General features: G+C 47.4%; 5 protein-coding genes across 5 annotated transcripts; 2 read left to right on the top strand and 3 right to left on the bottom strand.

The window, feature by feature from the left end:
• Positions 1-418: 418 nt before the first annotated feature.
• BU24DRAFT_445630 (cytochrome P450) lies at positions 419-2,635 on the bottom strand (the record flags this gene model as incomplete). Its single annotated transcript, XM_033530717.1, has 1 exon — positions 419-2,635. The coding sequence occupies one exon, from the start codon at positions 2,633-2,635 to the stop codon at positions 419-421; it is 2,217 nt and encodes a 738-aa protein (XP_033388728.1).
• Positions 2,636-4,191: 1,556 nt separating this feature from the next.
• Positions 4,192-6,471, top strand: BU24DRAFT_429543 (uncharacterized protein; the record flags this gene model as incomplete). The annotated part of the gene is made up of 5 exons (XM_033529753.1): positions 4,192-4,248; positions 4,375-4,825; positions 4,868-5,371; positions 5,435-6,335; positions 6,399-6,471. 5 exons carry the CDS (start codon positions 4,192-4,194, stop codon positions 6,469-6,471), a joined length of 1,986 nt encoding a protein of 661 aa, XP_033388727.1.
• Positions 6,472-7,419: 948 nt separating this feature from the next.
• BU24DRAFT_487023 (uncharacterized protein) lies at positions 7,420-13,056 on the top strand (the record flags this gene model as incomplete). The annotated part of the gene is made up of 8 exons (XM_033533419.1): positions 7,420-7,721; positions 7,765-8,608; positions 8,659-10,304; positions 10,355-10,669; positions 10,854-11,471; positions 11,627-12,443; positions 12,504-12,830; positions 12,886-13,056. Exons 1-8 carry the CDS (start codon positions 7,477-7,479, stop codon positions 13,054-13,056), a joined length of 4,983 nt encoding a protein of 1,660 aa, XP_033388726.1. The 5' UTR covers positions 7,420-7,476.
• Positions 13,057-13,162: 106 nt separating this feature from the next.
• On the bottom strand, positions 13,163-15,744 carry BU24DRAFT_686 (Cryptochrome/photolyase FAD-binding domain-containing protein). Its single transcript, XM_033534537.1, has 2 exons — positions 15,730-15,744; positions 13,163-15,675 (listed from the first exon to the last, which is right to left on the bottom strand). The coding sequence occupies exon 2, from the start codon at positions 15,249-15,251 to the stop codon at positions 13,269-13,271; it is 1,983 nt and encodes a 660-aa protein (XP_033388725.1). The 5' UTR covers positions 15,252-15,675; positions 15,730-15,744; the 3' UTR covers positions 13,163-13,268.
• An 883-nt stretch (positions 15,745-16,627) lies between these two features.
• On the bottom strand, positions 16,628-17,178 carry BU24DRAFT_403502 (uncharacterized protein; the record flags this gene model as incomplete). The annotated part of the gene is made up of 2 exons (XM_033525569.1): positions 16,628-16,854; positions 17,061-17,178. 2 exons carry the CDS (start codon positions 17,176-17,178, stop codon positions 16,628-16,630), a joined length of 345 nt encoding a protein of 114 aa, XP_033388724.1.
• Between the last annotated feature and the right edge of the window lie 438 nt (positions 17,179-17,616).

Below are 17,616 nucleotides of genomic sequence, written 5' to 3'. Positions count from 1 at the left end.
CCTACGACCTGCTGGTACAAAGGGTTGGCTCGTCGGGATGGTCCCCTGCAGGCATTTTATGTCGGCAATAGTGCATGCGCGAGGTTTTAGCACAAGTTTTCAAAGACTGTTTACCGCAAACCCCTAAATAGATACTTTAGACTCGGAGACACATGAACCTAGCAAGTGGGCTACTCTGACTGCCAACCCCCTCTTTGTGCACTTACCAGTAAAACTAGGAAGATACATACTAATTACAAACACGTGAGTGGATCATTTGTGAATGTCAGAAAGGGGGCATTTTCAAAAACTATTCATGTACTCCGTAAAACATTTTGTAGTACTACGTTCACAAAACCCAAAGATACCACTCATAATAAGATTTTTGTTCTATTTCTATGTCAATACCTTGCTATAGTAGCCTACTGTACCGAGTATTCTACCATAGATCCAACGTCAACTTCGTACCACGACAGCGTGAGACACAAGGCATGATCAGCTTCCCGTCCATCTTCTCCTCAGCGGTGAGCACCATATCACGGTGATCCGGCACACCATCGATAACTGACACTTCGCACGTGCCGCACAAGCCCTTGTTGCACGTCGAAAGAATGCCTGCCCCTGCTTCGTTAATGACTTCTAGAAGCGAGCGAGATTCGGGTATCTGGAAAGTACGATTGCTACGCGCCAAAACAACCTCGAATGCGGTGTTCGTTGCATTCAGAGACGCCGTAGGGTTCGAAAAGTGCTCGATCCGTAGAGCACCAGGCGGAGCATCTGATAATATGTCTTGCAGTCCGGTCAAGAGTGGCTCTGGACCGCAGCAGTACACGCGAAGGTCGTCGATGTGCTCGTCAGCGAAGAGAACGTTGAGATCATAGCGGTGGCCATCATTATCATCCTTTGCCCATACGGTCAGATGATTGCCATGCTCTTTCTCGAGTCTGCCCAAGAACGCCATATTACGTCGCGAGCGCCCGAGGTAGACAATCGCATACGACATACCGCTTCGTCGTGCATCTGTAGCCATTGGAAGTATGGGGGTTATACCAATACCTCCTGCAATGAAGATCGTCTTTTTCCTGCTGGGTTCGTATGAAAAGTTGTTTCTAGGTGCTCGTATGCTTAGCATACTCCCCGGCCGCACTTTACTATGGAGGTATTTGGAGCCACCGAGTCCGCTTGTTTCCTTAAGAACAGCAAACGAGAGGCATTTGCGATCGTCTGGGTCTGAACAGATTGAGTACTGTCGATAGCCGAATGGACCCGCCTTGACGTCTATATGCGCTCCGGGTGCCCACTCTGGAAGATGGTTTCCATCTTGCGAGCGCAGCTTGAACTGTAGGACATCGTCTGCAACAAGATTTGCTTCTTCGACTATCAAATCCATATCCTGTGGCTGGGCGGGTACCCTAGGCCGAGTTACACTTCGGGAGCTTCCGTCTGACGAAGCCTTCGTGGCCCTGGTGCTGTCCCATTCTAATGTGACTCCAGCCACACCTCGACCTTCGTGTACGCGATGGTACTGAATCTCGTGATACGGCGTCTTCAATTTGAGGTTCGGTAGCCTCTCTTTGAGTACGGCCAGTTCTACATTCAAGAGAAGCCGCGCAAGGGGAGCTCCAAGACAGGCATGAACACCGCGCCCAAAGCCTAGATGCTGTACTTTTCGACCTCGTTTGGTGTCAATGCGATTCGGATCGGGGAACTTAGTGTCGTCTCTGCTGCCTGAATTGTAGGCGACAAACAACTGGTCACCAGGCACTAGCGTTGTGCCGCTTATGCTCGTAGCTTCAAGTACCTTTCGCGGCATACCCGTGATTGCTGATTCATAGCGCAGAAGCTCCTCAATCGCAGCAGCTCGGGAGATTTCGTCTTTTGTCACCTCGTCAAACAACCCCAGATGCAGCAGATGTGCAATGCCCATGCTCAAGACATTGGTTGTTGTCTCGTGACCTGCAAGGAGCAACCCTGGGATCATACTCAGATGCTCGAAGTCTGTCATTTCAACATTGCCCGCGTCGCGCTCGTTCCAGATGTGGCTGATCAAGTCATCCCGTCTATCGTTGCGTCGCTCTTCGATCACCTGTGCAATATATTCATGGAGATCGAGCACGTCTCGAACCTTTTCTTCAATGCTGACGGTAGCATCGACTCTCGTGATTCCGCCAAACAAAGCAAGGCTCTGTCCAATCCACTGCCACCGCTCTGGATCAAGTCCAGCAACATGCACAATTGTTCGCAGCGGCAAAGGTAAAGCAAATGCTTCCTTGATCTCGACCTCCCCCTTGGAACTAAACTGGTCGATCAAGTCGTGTGCAGTGGCTCTCAGCAGCGGCTCGAAACGTCTGAGTCTCCGTGGCACAAAGAACGATGCCACGCTTTTCCTTAATCGATCGTGGTCAGGGTTATCGTGTGCAAGCAATGTCCCTTTTTCGGGGACTTTATTGGCAAAAATCCCTTTGACAGGAGGAGGAAATTCTGGCACTGTAGGTCTCGAGCTGAATATATTCGGTTGGTCGAGAACCGAGACTATGTCGTCATATCGCGATACGACATAGCCACCGAGTTCCTTGCTGAATGGCAGAGTTGACTGCTGCCGCGTCGTGGCTAGATCTTCAAAGAGGCGATTGGGTTTTGCAAATGGGCAAGCCATGATGTTTCCGCAACTACTTGTGCAGGTGGAAAAGTCGGTTCCTCGTCAATGATGGTGGAGACACTGGGGGAAAGATGATGTATCACTGACTCGCATACACTGGCCTCCCAACAGCTTTGGTTGTCAAGTGCATCTTTATCACGATTATGCGTGTCGGATTGAAAGTTCCTTGCCAAGCGATGTGGAGGGCAGCGCCCGAGCCGTAGTAACCACTTGAGTACATGCTACTGCCCGCATTCTCCGCTCCGAGGCTCTCAGGATCCGATCCAGACCATAACGACGCTCTAGGGCTTGAAGTCATGCTGCCCGCGGGAACTTGGACAGACTACACAGTAGCTTGGCAAAAAATCATTACTACCAATCACAAACAGATGAAACCCAAGCAGTAAGTAGTAATCGTATTGCGCTTGTGTAAACTCCCGTTAGGATCGAATTCTAGCAAAGTTGTTGCAGAAGATAGTAGAGTGTAAGATGTTAGCCCATGTTAGGGTATTTCCTTCCAGGCGTATTTTCCATCTCCCGAAAATCACTACGAAGTTCTTTGCCGTATTCCAAGATTCACTTCAAGCGTATTAGTCTTGTTATTTGTCATTCTGATGCAGTAATCTGCGTAGAATGAAAGATAGCACAAGAGCTGTTCTCTGTATCATCGAATTCACTTCATTCAGCCTGCCAGTGTCCCTCTACATGGTGCTGAAGGCTTGGAAACCGTAAACACGGACATACTTCTGCGATGTATGATCCTACATATGCATCCAGAAAAAGATTTAACTCGCCGCGCAGTCATAATTTGGAATTATTGCTCATACCTGCGATTTGGAATAAGTCAAATGTTGTGTCACGCTCCCCCCGCATATCATAAACGGCGATGATGCGGTAGGAAGCGAGCAACCACAAGCCTGTCATCCAGCCTTGTGGCATTGATCATCAGTTGCAATTACGCTTTCAGTCGGCTGCTGCGTTGGAATAGGCAAACATGTGGCTTATTTGCGCAAGGGGTGCTACCTCTCCCAGTAGGAGCTGCGCAAAATATGTACGAGTCTAGTAATGCCTGCTTCTTCGCGTTTTCGATCTTGGATTTTAGGGATGTTCATCAAATCCTAGACTTGCCGTCATGACCGCAAACATTGAGCTGTTATTTTTACGAGATGGCATGGCTTATGGTCCGAAGATCTTCTTGCCTACAAACATAATCTCAAATCTTTCCATGAGCGCTGATAGGATTCATTGGAACATTCGCTAGTTGGAACCATTCTTTCCTACTCTTTGAATGCCTCTAAAGGCAGATTGAAAGGAATTGGTACCAATGCATTTCACCGAAAGGGCAATTGCTCGAGACTTGAATCGAATTGGATGATATCATTCAGCGTCCTTTCAATATCGAAATGAGGGAAACACGAGCGTATAAAACACTCCAGAATCTATTTTTTTACTTGACTACCTTTTTCTACGCTCACAATCCCCAGTTCTTGTACCATGAATTAATATGAATGCCATTTTGATTTACAATTGATTGATTCGCTTTCTAAAGCATACCCTCAGAAATCCTAAAGCCCATGCTTGATATACGGGTAATCAGAGATTCTGCTGCTCCTACAGAGCCGAAAGAAAATGTAAGAATGACTTTCGCAAAGGAGTTCATCTAGTAATAGTTCTATTAGTACTTCCTTGAAGATGATCATTCACAAGAAGAGATAGGATCATGTACGGCTCTTGTTAAAAAGGCAAAGCGGTTTCAGATTGCCACAGCTGATACACCATCGGATCAATCTTTTACAAATGTTGATCTCAACTTCGTCTGTGCCTTCGTTCACAAGAAACGTCGACTTCATCGTGAGAAGCCGGAAGCTGGACAAAAACAGCGCCATGGGTTCCAGCATCTGAGACAGGGAGAAATTCGCGTACTGGAGTTGTACCCAGGTTCACGAGACGAGAAGATGGGCGGTACCCTTCGAGTCGTGAGCATAGATTTTGAATATCCATCTGTGTCGGAACAGAATGGAATAAATCAGGCAAGACAAACAAATCATGGCGTCAATTTAGACTCATCCGAGCCGGTATGGTACACCGCACTATCCTATGTATGGGGACCACACGTCTTTGACCATCAAATCGTCATCGATAACATTTCATTCTGGATCACTGGCAGTTTAGCCTCAGCGCTTCAGCAATTGCGCTCCAAGACGAACAGTGTGTTTCTGTAGATTGACCAAATTTGCATCAACCAACGAGATGTGCGGGAAAAGGAATGTCAGATACCACTCATGGGAGCTATCTATTCGCATGCAACCAATGTATTGATCTGGCTGGGCGACGAAGGTGGTCACGCGGATCCAGGACTGGCAATAGAAATCATGCAAGATATCCATTCGCGATTACAGCTTGTCGATCAAGAGACAGGCCCGGGGGAATTTGAGCGCTTACACTTGCCGCCCAGTAATGACCGTTCCTGGTGGGAATTGAAGCGTCTCATGAGCAATCCGTGGACACGGAGAACTTGGACCATCCAAGAAGCATGCCTTGCCAACTCGCTATTCGTTGGATATGGTGATGTAGTTGAGAACTGGGACGATATGATCACTTGGTTCTGGACGCTGAGAGAGTCCGGTCTGTTGAAGTGGCTGCGCACGAACGAGGAGATCAATCGACTCTGGGCCCCATCAACAGCTACTAGGGTAGGAGAAGGCGAAATTGTTCGTTACATTCAGGAAACGCGCGCGATGAAGCGGACTCGAGGTCCGACCATGCTTCTCGAGGCTCTTGCTTCCACACGCCAGGGGCTGGTGTCTGATCCGAAAGATAAGGTGTATGGGCTGCTGGGCCTGACCGAATTGACCATAAAGCCCGATTACTCACTGAGTAAATCGCATCTTGATGTGTTTCGTGAGGCATGTGTATCCCAGATGCCAGAAAACACATACAGGATACTGAGTTGCATCGACCACGACCAACCCCTTCACCCCTCATGGGTGCCGGATTGGAGCACCCCCCGCGTAACGCAAGCATTGGGGTATTCAACCAAGGCCTGGACACTATATCATGCAGGAGGGGGCCACCTAGGCTATCGGGGCTCGTCATATAAAAGCACTTTGAGCGAAGATGGGTTGAAGCTTACGTTGTCAGGTAAGATATTTGACACAATTGCGGCGATAGGGTGCGTTGTAGACAACCCAGTGCTTGATATCGAAGACCCAACAGCGAAAAACCAAGCATGGGCAGGCTACACCGAGTTAGCCTTGCTAGCTAGGGCAGTAGCACGGTATGCAACGATAAGTGTGGCTTTGTATGATGCTTTCTGGCAAACTCTTCTCGCCGGACGTGATGGATCCGGTGTGAAAAAACCCTCTCGAGATCATGAAGAGATCTTTAGCTTGATATTGGACTCCTCAACAGGCCAAATGCCTTCATTACCAGGCCAAACTTATGGTCCCAGACGCGTAAAGGAGCTCTTCACGATGGCTAGTTTAAAGAGGAGGAGACCAGCAAAGATACTAGCAGATCTACGAGTCGCATTCGAAGCTGCTATGGCGAAGCGTCGATTCGCAGTCACAACCAAAGGGTATTTCGCGCTAGTCCCGAGGGGTGCTCGAATAGGTGACATGGTAGTTGTCTTTCAATGGGCGTGTGTCCCTTTTATACTCAGAGAATCTGACGCTACGTATACCACGGGAAAAGAGGGTTTTGAACTTCTTGGTGAAACGTAAGTCAAATCTAGTGACTCAACTATAACAGAATGATACTGAAGTCATTGCGATGTCTACAGATATGTGCATGGCATTATGGGGGGTGAAATTGCCGAGGACAACATAGGTTTCCGTGATATCGTGCTTGTGTAATTGGTAATAGTTGCTTGAGTCTCCGGTCGAGAATATTATTAGTTTGAATTTGTTGATCGAGCGCAATTATATATGCAAGCTCAATGCTACTAAAACTATTATTTGATTGCCTACCAGTTGCCCACTTTTGTTACATTTGCTATCAGTAATCAAGATGCCTCAAATTTGGCACTATGACACGTTTCTATTATCTACTATGTATAGCTTCGATGGTCTTAGGCTTCTTATCCTTGCTGCTGGGTTTCGGTCCGGAAGTGCCATCAGAACTTGGCTTAGGCAATCCGACGGATTGATAAATATTTCAACAGCAAGGTGTATGTTTTACTAGAATAAAACGCTCCCCAAAACTCGTCATATACCGTCGTGGGGGTTAAATCTAAAAGCGTACAAAGTACATCTGAGAAATGCACAAGAGACATAAAATGAATGCAGATCACCACAATAATCAAGCTTCCCTATTCTGGTGAATTGGGGATGTCAAGTTGAGAACATTGTCTAGAGCAGCTTAGTTCATGGAGGAATAGCACAGATAAATATGCAAATTATTAGTTTTCTCAAGGCATGTATGTTACTGCTAATTCTCTATGGGCATCCGAGTGGGGTGGTTTAATGGTAAATGGTGAAGGTTGAAGGGTTTAGGTTGCGGGAGCCTGTGTCCACCGTTTCGAAGTCTATCCACCTGAATAAAAGAGCACTGCGAGGTTTCAAGTACGAACATGGCGGCATGGTACGGAACGGGTATGCATCTTCCTATCCAATCTGATGGACTGGCTACTACACTAAGGCCCACGCATGTTATGCAATATTGTTGGAACAAGGACTTGGTGCCCAATCACGACAGCTGTTAGGCGCCGAGAAGCTGTGCCGCAATCTAGTCTATACCACACCATAAAATGGAGGTACAATACCCGCGCGTTGCAAAAGAATCAGAAATTCGGAAAGTTAGGTTGAATGTGTTGCCCTTTCACTTGATGCTGCGAGTGCGCCGCAACTCTCGATAACAAGATGACCGAACAAACAGACGACATTTTGCGTCAGGGTATTCACATGGAAGAGCTCAAGCGACTTGGAGACAGAGAGCCATCTACAGCCGCCGAGGCAAATGCCGTCCTAAGAGCTATCAGGCTGGAAAAGGGATACCTAGATGAGCAGACTCTATCCGATATCAACTCCATTAGAGAGTCAAGCCGAGCAACTGTTTTGGGATTTGTCGAACGACACAAAGCGATTGAGGCAGCTTATACCACGAGGTATGGAATTCATCTCCATCGTTTCCTGCACTAACTCGCGCAGCATCTCAGAACAGTTGTACTCATCCAAGTACCGATTTTTGTTCGAACTGATACAGAATGCCGACGATTCTTACTATCGGAAATCATTTAGTCTGTCAAGAGATCAAGTTCCCTTTCTTCATTTCACTGTTTCTCAACAAAACCTCATTGTTGAGACCAATGAAGTTGGCTTCACGCGAGAGAACATCAACGCAATTTGCGCGACTGGTAAAAGCTCTAAAAAGGCCAAAGCGGAAGACCAACATATTGGTGAAAAAGGTTTCGGATTCAAGGCCGTCTTTGCTATTGCTGATGACGTACACATCCAGTCCGGACTATGGTCATTCCGCTTTCGACATCGCAGGGGCGAAGACGGGCTCGGCATGGTGACTCCCTTGGAAGCTCCAAAGGTAGAATTGCCGGCATTTGTGACAACTAGGATCACTCTAAATTTGGCAGATCGATCAGAAAATAGCTACCGGAAACTTCTTGATGCTATTAGGGAGATTCCTGACACTACTATATACTTCCTCCAGAACTTGGAGTCAATATCGTTCAAATTCGCTCGCGAGGATGGGAAAATGGTTCATATTTCCCTTGAAAAGTATCCGCTGGAACAGAAGACGCATACCAAAATCAACCGATACGAAAAGATAGACGACGCTGAACATTGCGATGAAAGCCATTTTCGAGAGTTCTCTGTAGTCATTCGCAGCATGCCCAAAGATGACCGTCGAAAGCATACTATAAGCGCAACTGTAAAGTTAGCATTTCCTGTTATGCCAAAATCCGGGAAACCCAAAATAGACGCGCTTGGTAGTAGGCACGTCTTTGCCTTTTTGCCTATTCAGCGTTTACCGATACAAGTAAGAAATCAGAGGCTACAAGTTGAAATCCGTCTAATGAATTCGTAAAGTTTCTGATCCAGTCAGACTTCATCACCTCGGCAAGTCGTGAGAGTGTAGTAGATTGCACGTGGAACGATGTCATCTGCTCAGGAATTGCTGATGCATTCGTACGGGCTATCGAACAGTTTGCGACTCGGACCGATCCACTAAGATATTCATGGCTGGAATTCTTGCCAAATCGTTTCCTCCAAGCACCCTGGAAAGGGTTACACGGAATGATTATGGGGAGACTCAAGTCCATGCCGATTCTTGAAACTTTGGAGACCCACACCCTTCGAAGTCCGCTTCAGTTGCGCACAATACCGCCTTTTGCAAAGTATAATGGTGAACCTATCGTTCCAGATCTGTCAGATGAGATCTACCTTGCACAAGAATACAACGCTCACATCAGTGATTCAGATCTTCGAGGAGGATTAGGAGTTGAAACTCTGTCGCTAGGTGAACTTGTAGACCGTGTCCAGGTTGACCTTGTACGTCATAGTTCGAAACTCAGGTCTCGAAACCCTGATGATGCTTGGCATATAAAATTTGCCGAAATGGGGCAGAAGATCCTAAGATCAAAGGATGCTTCAACCATCCATCGCTTCAAGAAATTGGCTATTATCCCTCTCTCCAATCCCAATCAATGGACAGGCGCACCGGGAATAAGCTTGGGTGCTCTTAAAGAGATATACTTTTCGTACATCGGCTCATCAAAAATCCCGGAAGACCTTGGAATACAATTACTTAACATACAGGGTTCAAAAAGTCCAATCAGGAGAAGCTTTTACGAGGCCTTGGGTGTGAGAACATGCCCTACGGATTTGGTCTTGGCCAAGATAAAGGAAGCACATAAGGCACTGAAACCAAAGCTCGATCTTAAAGATCATATACAATTTCTGTGCAATTCTCAGTGTGATATCACTGATCTCAAGCCTTGGCTGCTAGTTCCGACGGACACCGGGAAGCAAGTACAAGTGTCACGGTGCTTTTACATAGCCTCGGGTGAAGAGTACAGTCTGAACCAACTCATTCCACAAGCTGTGCGCCTTTCGAAAGAACTCGACCTCAATGTATTACCAAAATCATTTATGGAATGGGACTACCCTCAAGGTTCGATAAGGTCCCAAGACTGGATCAATTGGCTAACCATTGAATTACGGGCTCAAAAGATACCACAATTTCTTCAGAAAGCCCCTCTTGCAGACCAATTATCTCACATCAACGCAGTGAGAGAATTCAATGGATCCAAATTTCTCAGCATGTTAAAAGTGCACTGGAGCGTATACCAAACACCTGCAACCATGTTGCAACGGCAACTCAGCCAATTTAAAGTACCTTGTATGTCTAGAACATCTGCACCATTGGAGAAAACGTATCTTCCTACTCAATCCATAAGAGGAAAACTTGAGAGTTACAAGATACTAGGGAAAGAACATGATATGATCAAGATTCTTGAATTGCCAGAGGGGTGGCTTCAAAGCAATCAAAACAGTAGCTGGAGTTTCCTCGAGTCTTTTGGCGTCCACCTCAAGCCAGATATTATCTTCTACCAAGATGCCTTGGATCTATTAGTTACTACAACTCTGTGTGCTCCTGCAGAAGCATCCTGTGCAAAGGATCTTTACAGATCAATGGCCGAACTTACGACTCTGGCAGACCAGCCTATCTTACGGTAGTACCGCGGCTACTATCGGTTAAAATATCAGCTTACAATTATAATAGGAAACTATTCAAATTGTATTTGTACACCTGGACGGCTCATGGTTGGTGGACGACCGCCCATTGTGTATGGAAGGGCCCAGACTTCCTCGATTATTTTGGCATCCTGGAAACCGAGTATGGGGGCGATCCACTGTTAGAGACGTTTTTCAAAACCACCATTGGCATCAAGGACTGTACGACAAACACGATTCTGGAAGAGCTAGAATGCTGGGGCGCAGATGAAGAGCCTGAGAAACCGATCAATCTCTATCTATCCCAGGAGGTGTATCTTTATCTCGATTCAACCGTACAGCTCGATGAATGGCAGGCAGTTAGGTAAGCCTGACCCCATTTACAACTCAGCAAAATACATACAGTCGTTTCGGAAATACTCTGCTACGTCCTGGCAGCCACTGAAGTGTTACTTCATGGTGCTACGCACGCGAGTATTACAAGGCTTAAGGAGCGGGTCCTACACATTGGAACGGTCATCATTGGGCATGTTACTGACAGTGTTCAGAGACGCCTTTAATACCAAGCCATTGGTTCTCGGAGAAGGGGGAGTATGGTACACGCTCCATCAATGCTTGTGGAATAGTCCATACCCACTAGAAGGCTACCTGGACTTGAAGCTTGTTTATCCGAAACTTCGCACATTTTTCACGCAGCGATTGCGTGTGAAAACAGCCACCCCGGAACTTCTCATCAACGAACTAAGACAGATGGCCGAGACTCATCCAGAGAACATTGATGAAATAAAGCTACGGCTCATTCAGATCGGGAGATTCTTTGCAAATTCCCATACAGCATTGAATGTTGAAGGCCCTCTGAGTGATCTCAAGAAGGTTGCATTTCTTCCTCAAAAGTTGAGCGACGGCAAACGTATACTGCTGAAGGTTGATGGTGATTATGCCATTCTGGATCACGAAAGGTACGGGAGGGCACTAGCAATGCATGATCTCCTACTGGAATTTGATATCGAGGAGACACAAATCATGAACATGATGTTCAGGAACCTGGGTATTGCTCATAGGTATTTATCTGAGGTTGTGGCCGAAGAATCGAGCATAGGAGACGAGATCAAAGTGGAGGAAAAGTTATCGAACGAATTTTGCAACAAAGCATATGCGCTATATTGGTGAGTTGAATGACACCCTTTATGCCTATCCCAAAAAGATCGTATGCTATACAACGCTTCACGATGGCAAATGTGTAGAATGGTAGCTTTAGTTAACTCCCCACACGCGGATTTGACTCCATGCTATTACAGCGTTGCTTTCTGACAGAATCCAGTTGCGCCGTAAAACATAAAAGTAGTAAGGCTCTTCGTGGCGACCGCCATATTTTTGAGCTACTACAATCAGCAAAGATCTATTCTGCTACGAAAATATCCACATATCTTGTGGTTCAACGCGCAAACGAACCATTGAAGGTTGAGAGCGACAGGTCGGAAATTCACCATGACCTTATTGATGGTAAACTTAGAGTTTTCATACCGGAAGATCGCCAACGACGTCGAGCATGCTACCGAACGCAACTGCCTAAGCTCCTGGCTACTCTAACTGGCATCGGCTCCGCAGCCATACATGATATCTCTATCATACTCGGGTGCGAAGTGTGCGACTTGGCCACTATTCTGATTGAGCAAGATATTTACGATGTATCTTGGCTGGAGAAGCCTTTTATCGATCTTTCTGAGCAGATAATAAGGGAGGATGATACTGATGTGTTGCCAAATGAAGAAGCCGAGGGTACAACGTCGGTGACTGTTGAACGCGCTCGAAGCAACTACAGTGTGGGTAGAGAATTCGCACCCAGTCCACGCATAATACCAAGACCTTTCAATCGCGAGGAAAGCCAACCTCACTATCTTAGTCAATCTCCCAGTTCTACAGGAGATGATCACCGACCCGGGACATGGATATCAACAGAATACCGTAGACTAGTTGAGCAGATCATAACGTGCGCCATGCGAGAGGCAGAAAACAACACTCAAGCAACACCAGACAACATCACGTCAATACCGTTTGACTTAGAGTCTACTTTTGGTCTTCGACAATTCAATGAGTTTGCATACAATCGACGAATTGGGGCAGCCGGAGAGGCATTTGTAAGTCAGCTAAAGTTAAACATAGCGTGGACAGCAAGTGTGTTTAACTAAACATAACAGGTTTTTGAATCACTTGCGAAACTTGGCTTACCTCATTTTGGACGACAGAATTGGAGAAGCACAATACGCGGCACGCTTACAGAACATCATGCTCGCTATTCAGACCTGCGAAACTGGTCTGGCCTCGAGACTGCCGATATAGTGTACAAAGACGACAATGGTGCTTTCACCCGTTACCTTCGCAGTTGTTGTGAAGGTGACTTTCCTCACCAGATCATGTTGGATCATAACCACGTTGCTCATCCCATCGAGTATTATCTGGAAGTCAAAACCACTCCCAGTCGGTACGAGACGAAGTTTTACATGAGCGATGTACAGTACAAACGGGTTCGTATACGCAGCTCAGACAATCAATTAGCACCAGGACTAATCGCACTCGTAGATGCATAGTATGGTTGTCGATCGGGCCCATCCCTCTCAAGTTTATGTCATCTTCAGGGTGTACAACCTGACCCTGCGGTCCATCGGAATGAAGACTTTTGTGGATCCTCCGAGATTCCAGGGAACAAAATTGAATTTTGAGGCAGAGAGTTGGCTGGTAAAGGCAAAATGAGTTGTCAGATACTCAGCATATACAATGAAGGAATGATTTTCGGGGCCATAGTACCATGGGATCGGTTCGGCCACTTCACCTTGTGAGTATACATTGCATATTGAGCCCAGATATTGACCTTTATGAGACTGGTACGACGCAGAACACATAAAATTCAGCGCCTCTTTACGGTCAGAGTTTAGCACTAAGATATCATGATTGTATGTAATGATTTAAGCAGACTCTTTCTTCTTCTTCCGGGTGACTATTCCATCAAGAGTCCCCTGACTGGCATCACGTTTGTGTCCTCCAGGTTTCTTCGCTGCCGCTTTCTTCTTCTCCTGTCCCGACAACTCCGGCGGCTGATGAGAGATTTCCTCTGTCCCATCGGCATCCTCATGCTCCACCATAGCCCCGGGCGGACCTTTCTTCCCGCTTGTTGGACCCTCCGCATCATCAGGGAATAGCTCCCTCCAAGTACCATTCAGAACCCGCTCATCGTTCCCATACAGACCCACTGAATACGCCCGTTTCATTCCTTGTATACAAATCTCTCTTCTCTCCGCGAAGTCGAACATGGGCTTTGGATACATCTGGAACTTGCCTCCGTCTGCCTCCGTCTCTGTGCCATCTCCCTTGATCAAGCATCCCCATTTCTTCTGATCCGCGACGGGCGCCTTGTGCGGTTCGTATATGTACTTCTTATCAAAGTCCTTCAGCTCCGGTACAAATCTCCTTACAAATTTCCCCTCTTTATCCCACTTTTGGCCAAACGCGACTGGAGAGTAACACCGATAGAACTGCGCATAGAAGGCTGTGCAGCTAAGCCATTGCCAGTTCCCGATGTTGCAGGCAGCCTCGTGGTCGATGAGCCACTCCTCGAACACTTCTGCGCCCCGCTCCCAGTCGACATAACAGCCTCCCCTCGTCAGGAAACAAGCGACCATATGTCGGCCCAGATGATGAATCCAACCTTCGGATTTGAGCTGTCGCATGAGAGCATCGATGAAGGGGAACCCTGTTCGGCCCTCTCTCCACCGAATGAAGTATTGCTCTGCTTCCGCCGAATCGACAAGGTACTTGCCGGTGACGAGACCTGTTTTCTCGTCTATCTCGGAGGGCAGGTGCCATGGAATGAAGCGGCACTGTGGGTTGTTGTACGTCTGACCAAATGCGTAGGCCAACGACGCCTGTGCGCCGAAATACATATCTCTAAACAGGAGTTGGCCGGTAAGGCTCGTAGGTGGCTTCGAAGCTGTTCCCTTGTATTTGTCTACTATATCCTGGGTACGCCAGTAGAATTCCCGTACGCTCAGCGTCCCAAAATGTAGGTGCGGTGATAATAGTGTGGTGGCCTGTGGTTCGAAGGCCGTGGGGGCAGTCTTTGGTTTCTCGAATGTAGCGACATAATCCACATCCTTCATGAGTTCATCCAACATCTCCAACGCGATTGTCTCTCCTCCACGGTGCGGAGTAGTCGCTTTTTTCATTCCCAATTCCTCCATTGTTGGTACTGCGAAGTCGCCCTTCGGTCCACTTAACTCGCCATACGACCGATCCTCCCCATCTCTCTGCTTTTCATTAAAGTCTGGAATCTTTCCTGGCTTTTCCATCTGAAAGCCTAACTTAGTATCCCCAGGATCCGGTAAGCTCTTTGGCACCTCGATCGGTCTGGGAACATCCCCAATCTTCGCCCCGGCCTTCTCGACTTGAGTGATGCTCATCGTAGGCTTACCCCCATTTTCTCTGACAAGAGCGTCACTATCCCACAGCGTGCGACCATACTCTGTCACTACTTCCACACCCGCCTTCTCCGCCAATTTGACTACCTCATCATCCCTCCCCTTCCCATATGCGTCGCTATCCCTCTCGAAGCACAAATGCGTGATTCCCCACTCCCTGAATAGCTTCGGGAACAGCGTCTGCGGTGCCTCCCTGATGACCAACAACTTCTGCTTCGGATTCAACTTGGTCAGTGATGCCGACAAGTCGGACTGTGAGTCCAGCAGGAACTGCCATCTATTGGGTCCGACGCGAGCGTGGTAGACGTAGTGAGGGTCCCAGGTCCAGATTGGGTAGAGGACGGCGGATGATTTGTGAGGTTTGCACAGGGAAAGTGCTGTGGATAGGGCAGGGGAGTCGTGTAGGCGCAGGTCGGTCCGGAACCAGTATATTACCCTCGGACTAGAAGTGGCAGCGGTGGATTTGGGTGGCATTGTGTGGAGCTCTCTCTATTCTCTGTTCCTCCTGTTTAGTTGGGCATGTATTGTTGATGATGGGTTGTCGTTGTATTAGGGTGGAATGTGGTCGTGATTGTTAGTTGGGAGGAAAGAAGAGGAAGTGGAGGAGGAATCGAATGCAGGAAGACGCTTCATGGTTTCTTTCAGACCCTTGGGAGAGATACCATAAATTGATATAAGGATCCAGCGAAGGTAGTCGTATGTATGACAATGTCTGTGTGTCTGGTTCCTGGTGTCGATTCGAAGATGGGAAATGGGTGATGGTGTCATAGATTGGTCGAATAAGGTTGTCGCTAGGCTCAATGTGGAATATCGGGATGAGATCTAGACCTACGCGTAACCTCTTTGTTTGTATACTAATGTTTCTTCCTTGCTTCAATGGCCGTTTCTTCATAATTTACTAAAGGAAATATTAGAGAGAGGTAGCAGGTCTTGTGCGCAAAGCCTTTCTTACGAAGTTGGAGAGATCTGACTTGAATACCACATGGTTCTCATTGGTTGGATAGGAGGGCCGACCGTTACCTTCAGTCACTAGGGTTCATGCATGTCATCGTTTCGCGTCTCTCGCATGTAGCAGCAGGCAGCTACAAGTAATAAGGAGACGATTGTTATTGTTGCCATTATTCTCGTACATCTGGACCCTTGAGATCTGTCAGATGCAGCCATCGGACATTTTGGGTAGACCCAAAATTCTTCAAGTGTGCTCTCCCTTCAGCGACAAAAGAGTATACGAAGTAACCAATTACACGATATATCCACCTCAAATTTCTCGCCAGGTTTAGGATGTAGTGCAAGACTACAAGTACGCATCTCGTACTGTGTACGGAGTATGCCCTCGACTAATAATAGTACGAGTTAGGTCAGGAACGCGGCAGGGACGCAATATCAAAATCAATAAGGGGCGGAGGTTCAACAAAATCTTAGGTAGAGGCGGTTCGGTTCGCGATGTCTGCAGGGACTAGGATGGAGGCGGCGGCTAGCTGCATTAGACAACAATACCTCAAAGGACGAGCTGTAGGTATCTTAGTGATGATGATTTGTCTCTTATGATCGAGTCATGCACGATTGCTTCATCGTTTGGGCCGTTTTCTGCTGTGGCTTTCAACGGTTCCGGCCATTGGTTTCAGGTCTCGGCTTGATTGGCCTCGATCCACCAACTCAACTGAACTGAATTGCCCTGAATTGACCCCGAATCAATCGGGAATGAATGGAACCAAACTACTGCGGAAAAAAAAAAGTCAGCTATAATACCTTATTAGGTAGCCTAGGAGATGTTCACTGTCAAAGCTCCTGGAAGCTCGTGCTCAAGCTCGTGCCGCTCCTCGTAGGCCGTGACAATGACGCTCGGTTGCTCAAACCATATCCAGTAGTAGCAAGGTTACCATCTGGATGTGCTTTGATATTGTTGCACGAATTTTCTCGTTGTGGTTTCGTTGTGAAACGACATGAAAGATGATGGTACGAGAGCCTCCACAGAGTACTTGTGCTTGTGTAAGGCGAGACACCACGCGCAATGTAACACCATCTTCTCTCGTCAGATCCCGGTCGGTGGTGGAAATGAAGCTCTGTAATTGATTACCTAGTGTAAACAATAAAATCATCCAACTCAACAAAACTGTAAACATCATCAGTTGAAACGCGACTGTGTCCGTGCAAACCCCCCAAAACGGGACAGCCGGCGGTGCGGTACGGTACGCCATCCGAGGCCTGCCATTGATTATCATTATTATTGATTTATGATTGTACACAGAATGACAGACCGCGACCGAGTACGGAGGTACATACGAATTGCTATTCCCTCTCGTTTGTTCGCATCCTCATCCTCATCCTCATCCTCATCTATCCTCTCCTCACTCGACCTCTCGACGCGTTGCCCATTTCCCTCCATTGCATTGCCGTGCATGTCAATTGAGCAATTGTTCGTGCCCTGCTGACCGCTTTTGCCGCCAAATTATTCCGTGTGGCACAGAGAGCTGCATAGAGTTTAAGTTGGTTGGTTGGCTGGTAGCTACCTGGAGCCAGCCTAAGTGCAGCATTGTACTTTGCAGTGCAGTGCAGTGCAGTGCAGTTCAAGTGCAGTAAAGAGTAATTGGAGTGGATGATCTCTCGGAGCCATCATCTACCCAACTTGCGGGCTACGAGCCACGAGCTACGTAGGGTGGTAGGTCCTGTGATCGGCAAAGAGAGCTCTTCATCCTGTACAACTAGTGACAATTACGTCTGCGGGGAAAGCTTTCTCTCCTCTCGCGCGCACGCACAACATTAAACCGAGCTACCCTACTACCTCTACCTCTACCTCTACCTACCTCTACTTACCTCCACTCCCTCCTCCTACTCCTCA

This window comes from Aaosphaeria arxii, assembly GCF_010015735.1.
Source record: "Aaosphaeria arxii CBS 175.79 unplaced genomic scaffold BU24scaffold_1, whole genome shotgun sequence".
NCBI lineage: Eukaryota > Fungi > Ascomycota > Dothideomycetes > Pleosporales > Aaosphaeria > Aaosphaeria arxii.
The sequence above is the reverse complement of the archived record's forward strand: the minus strand, read 5'-3'. Positions and strand labels throughout refer to the sequence as shown.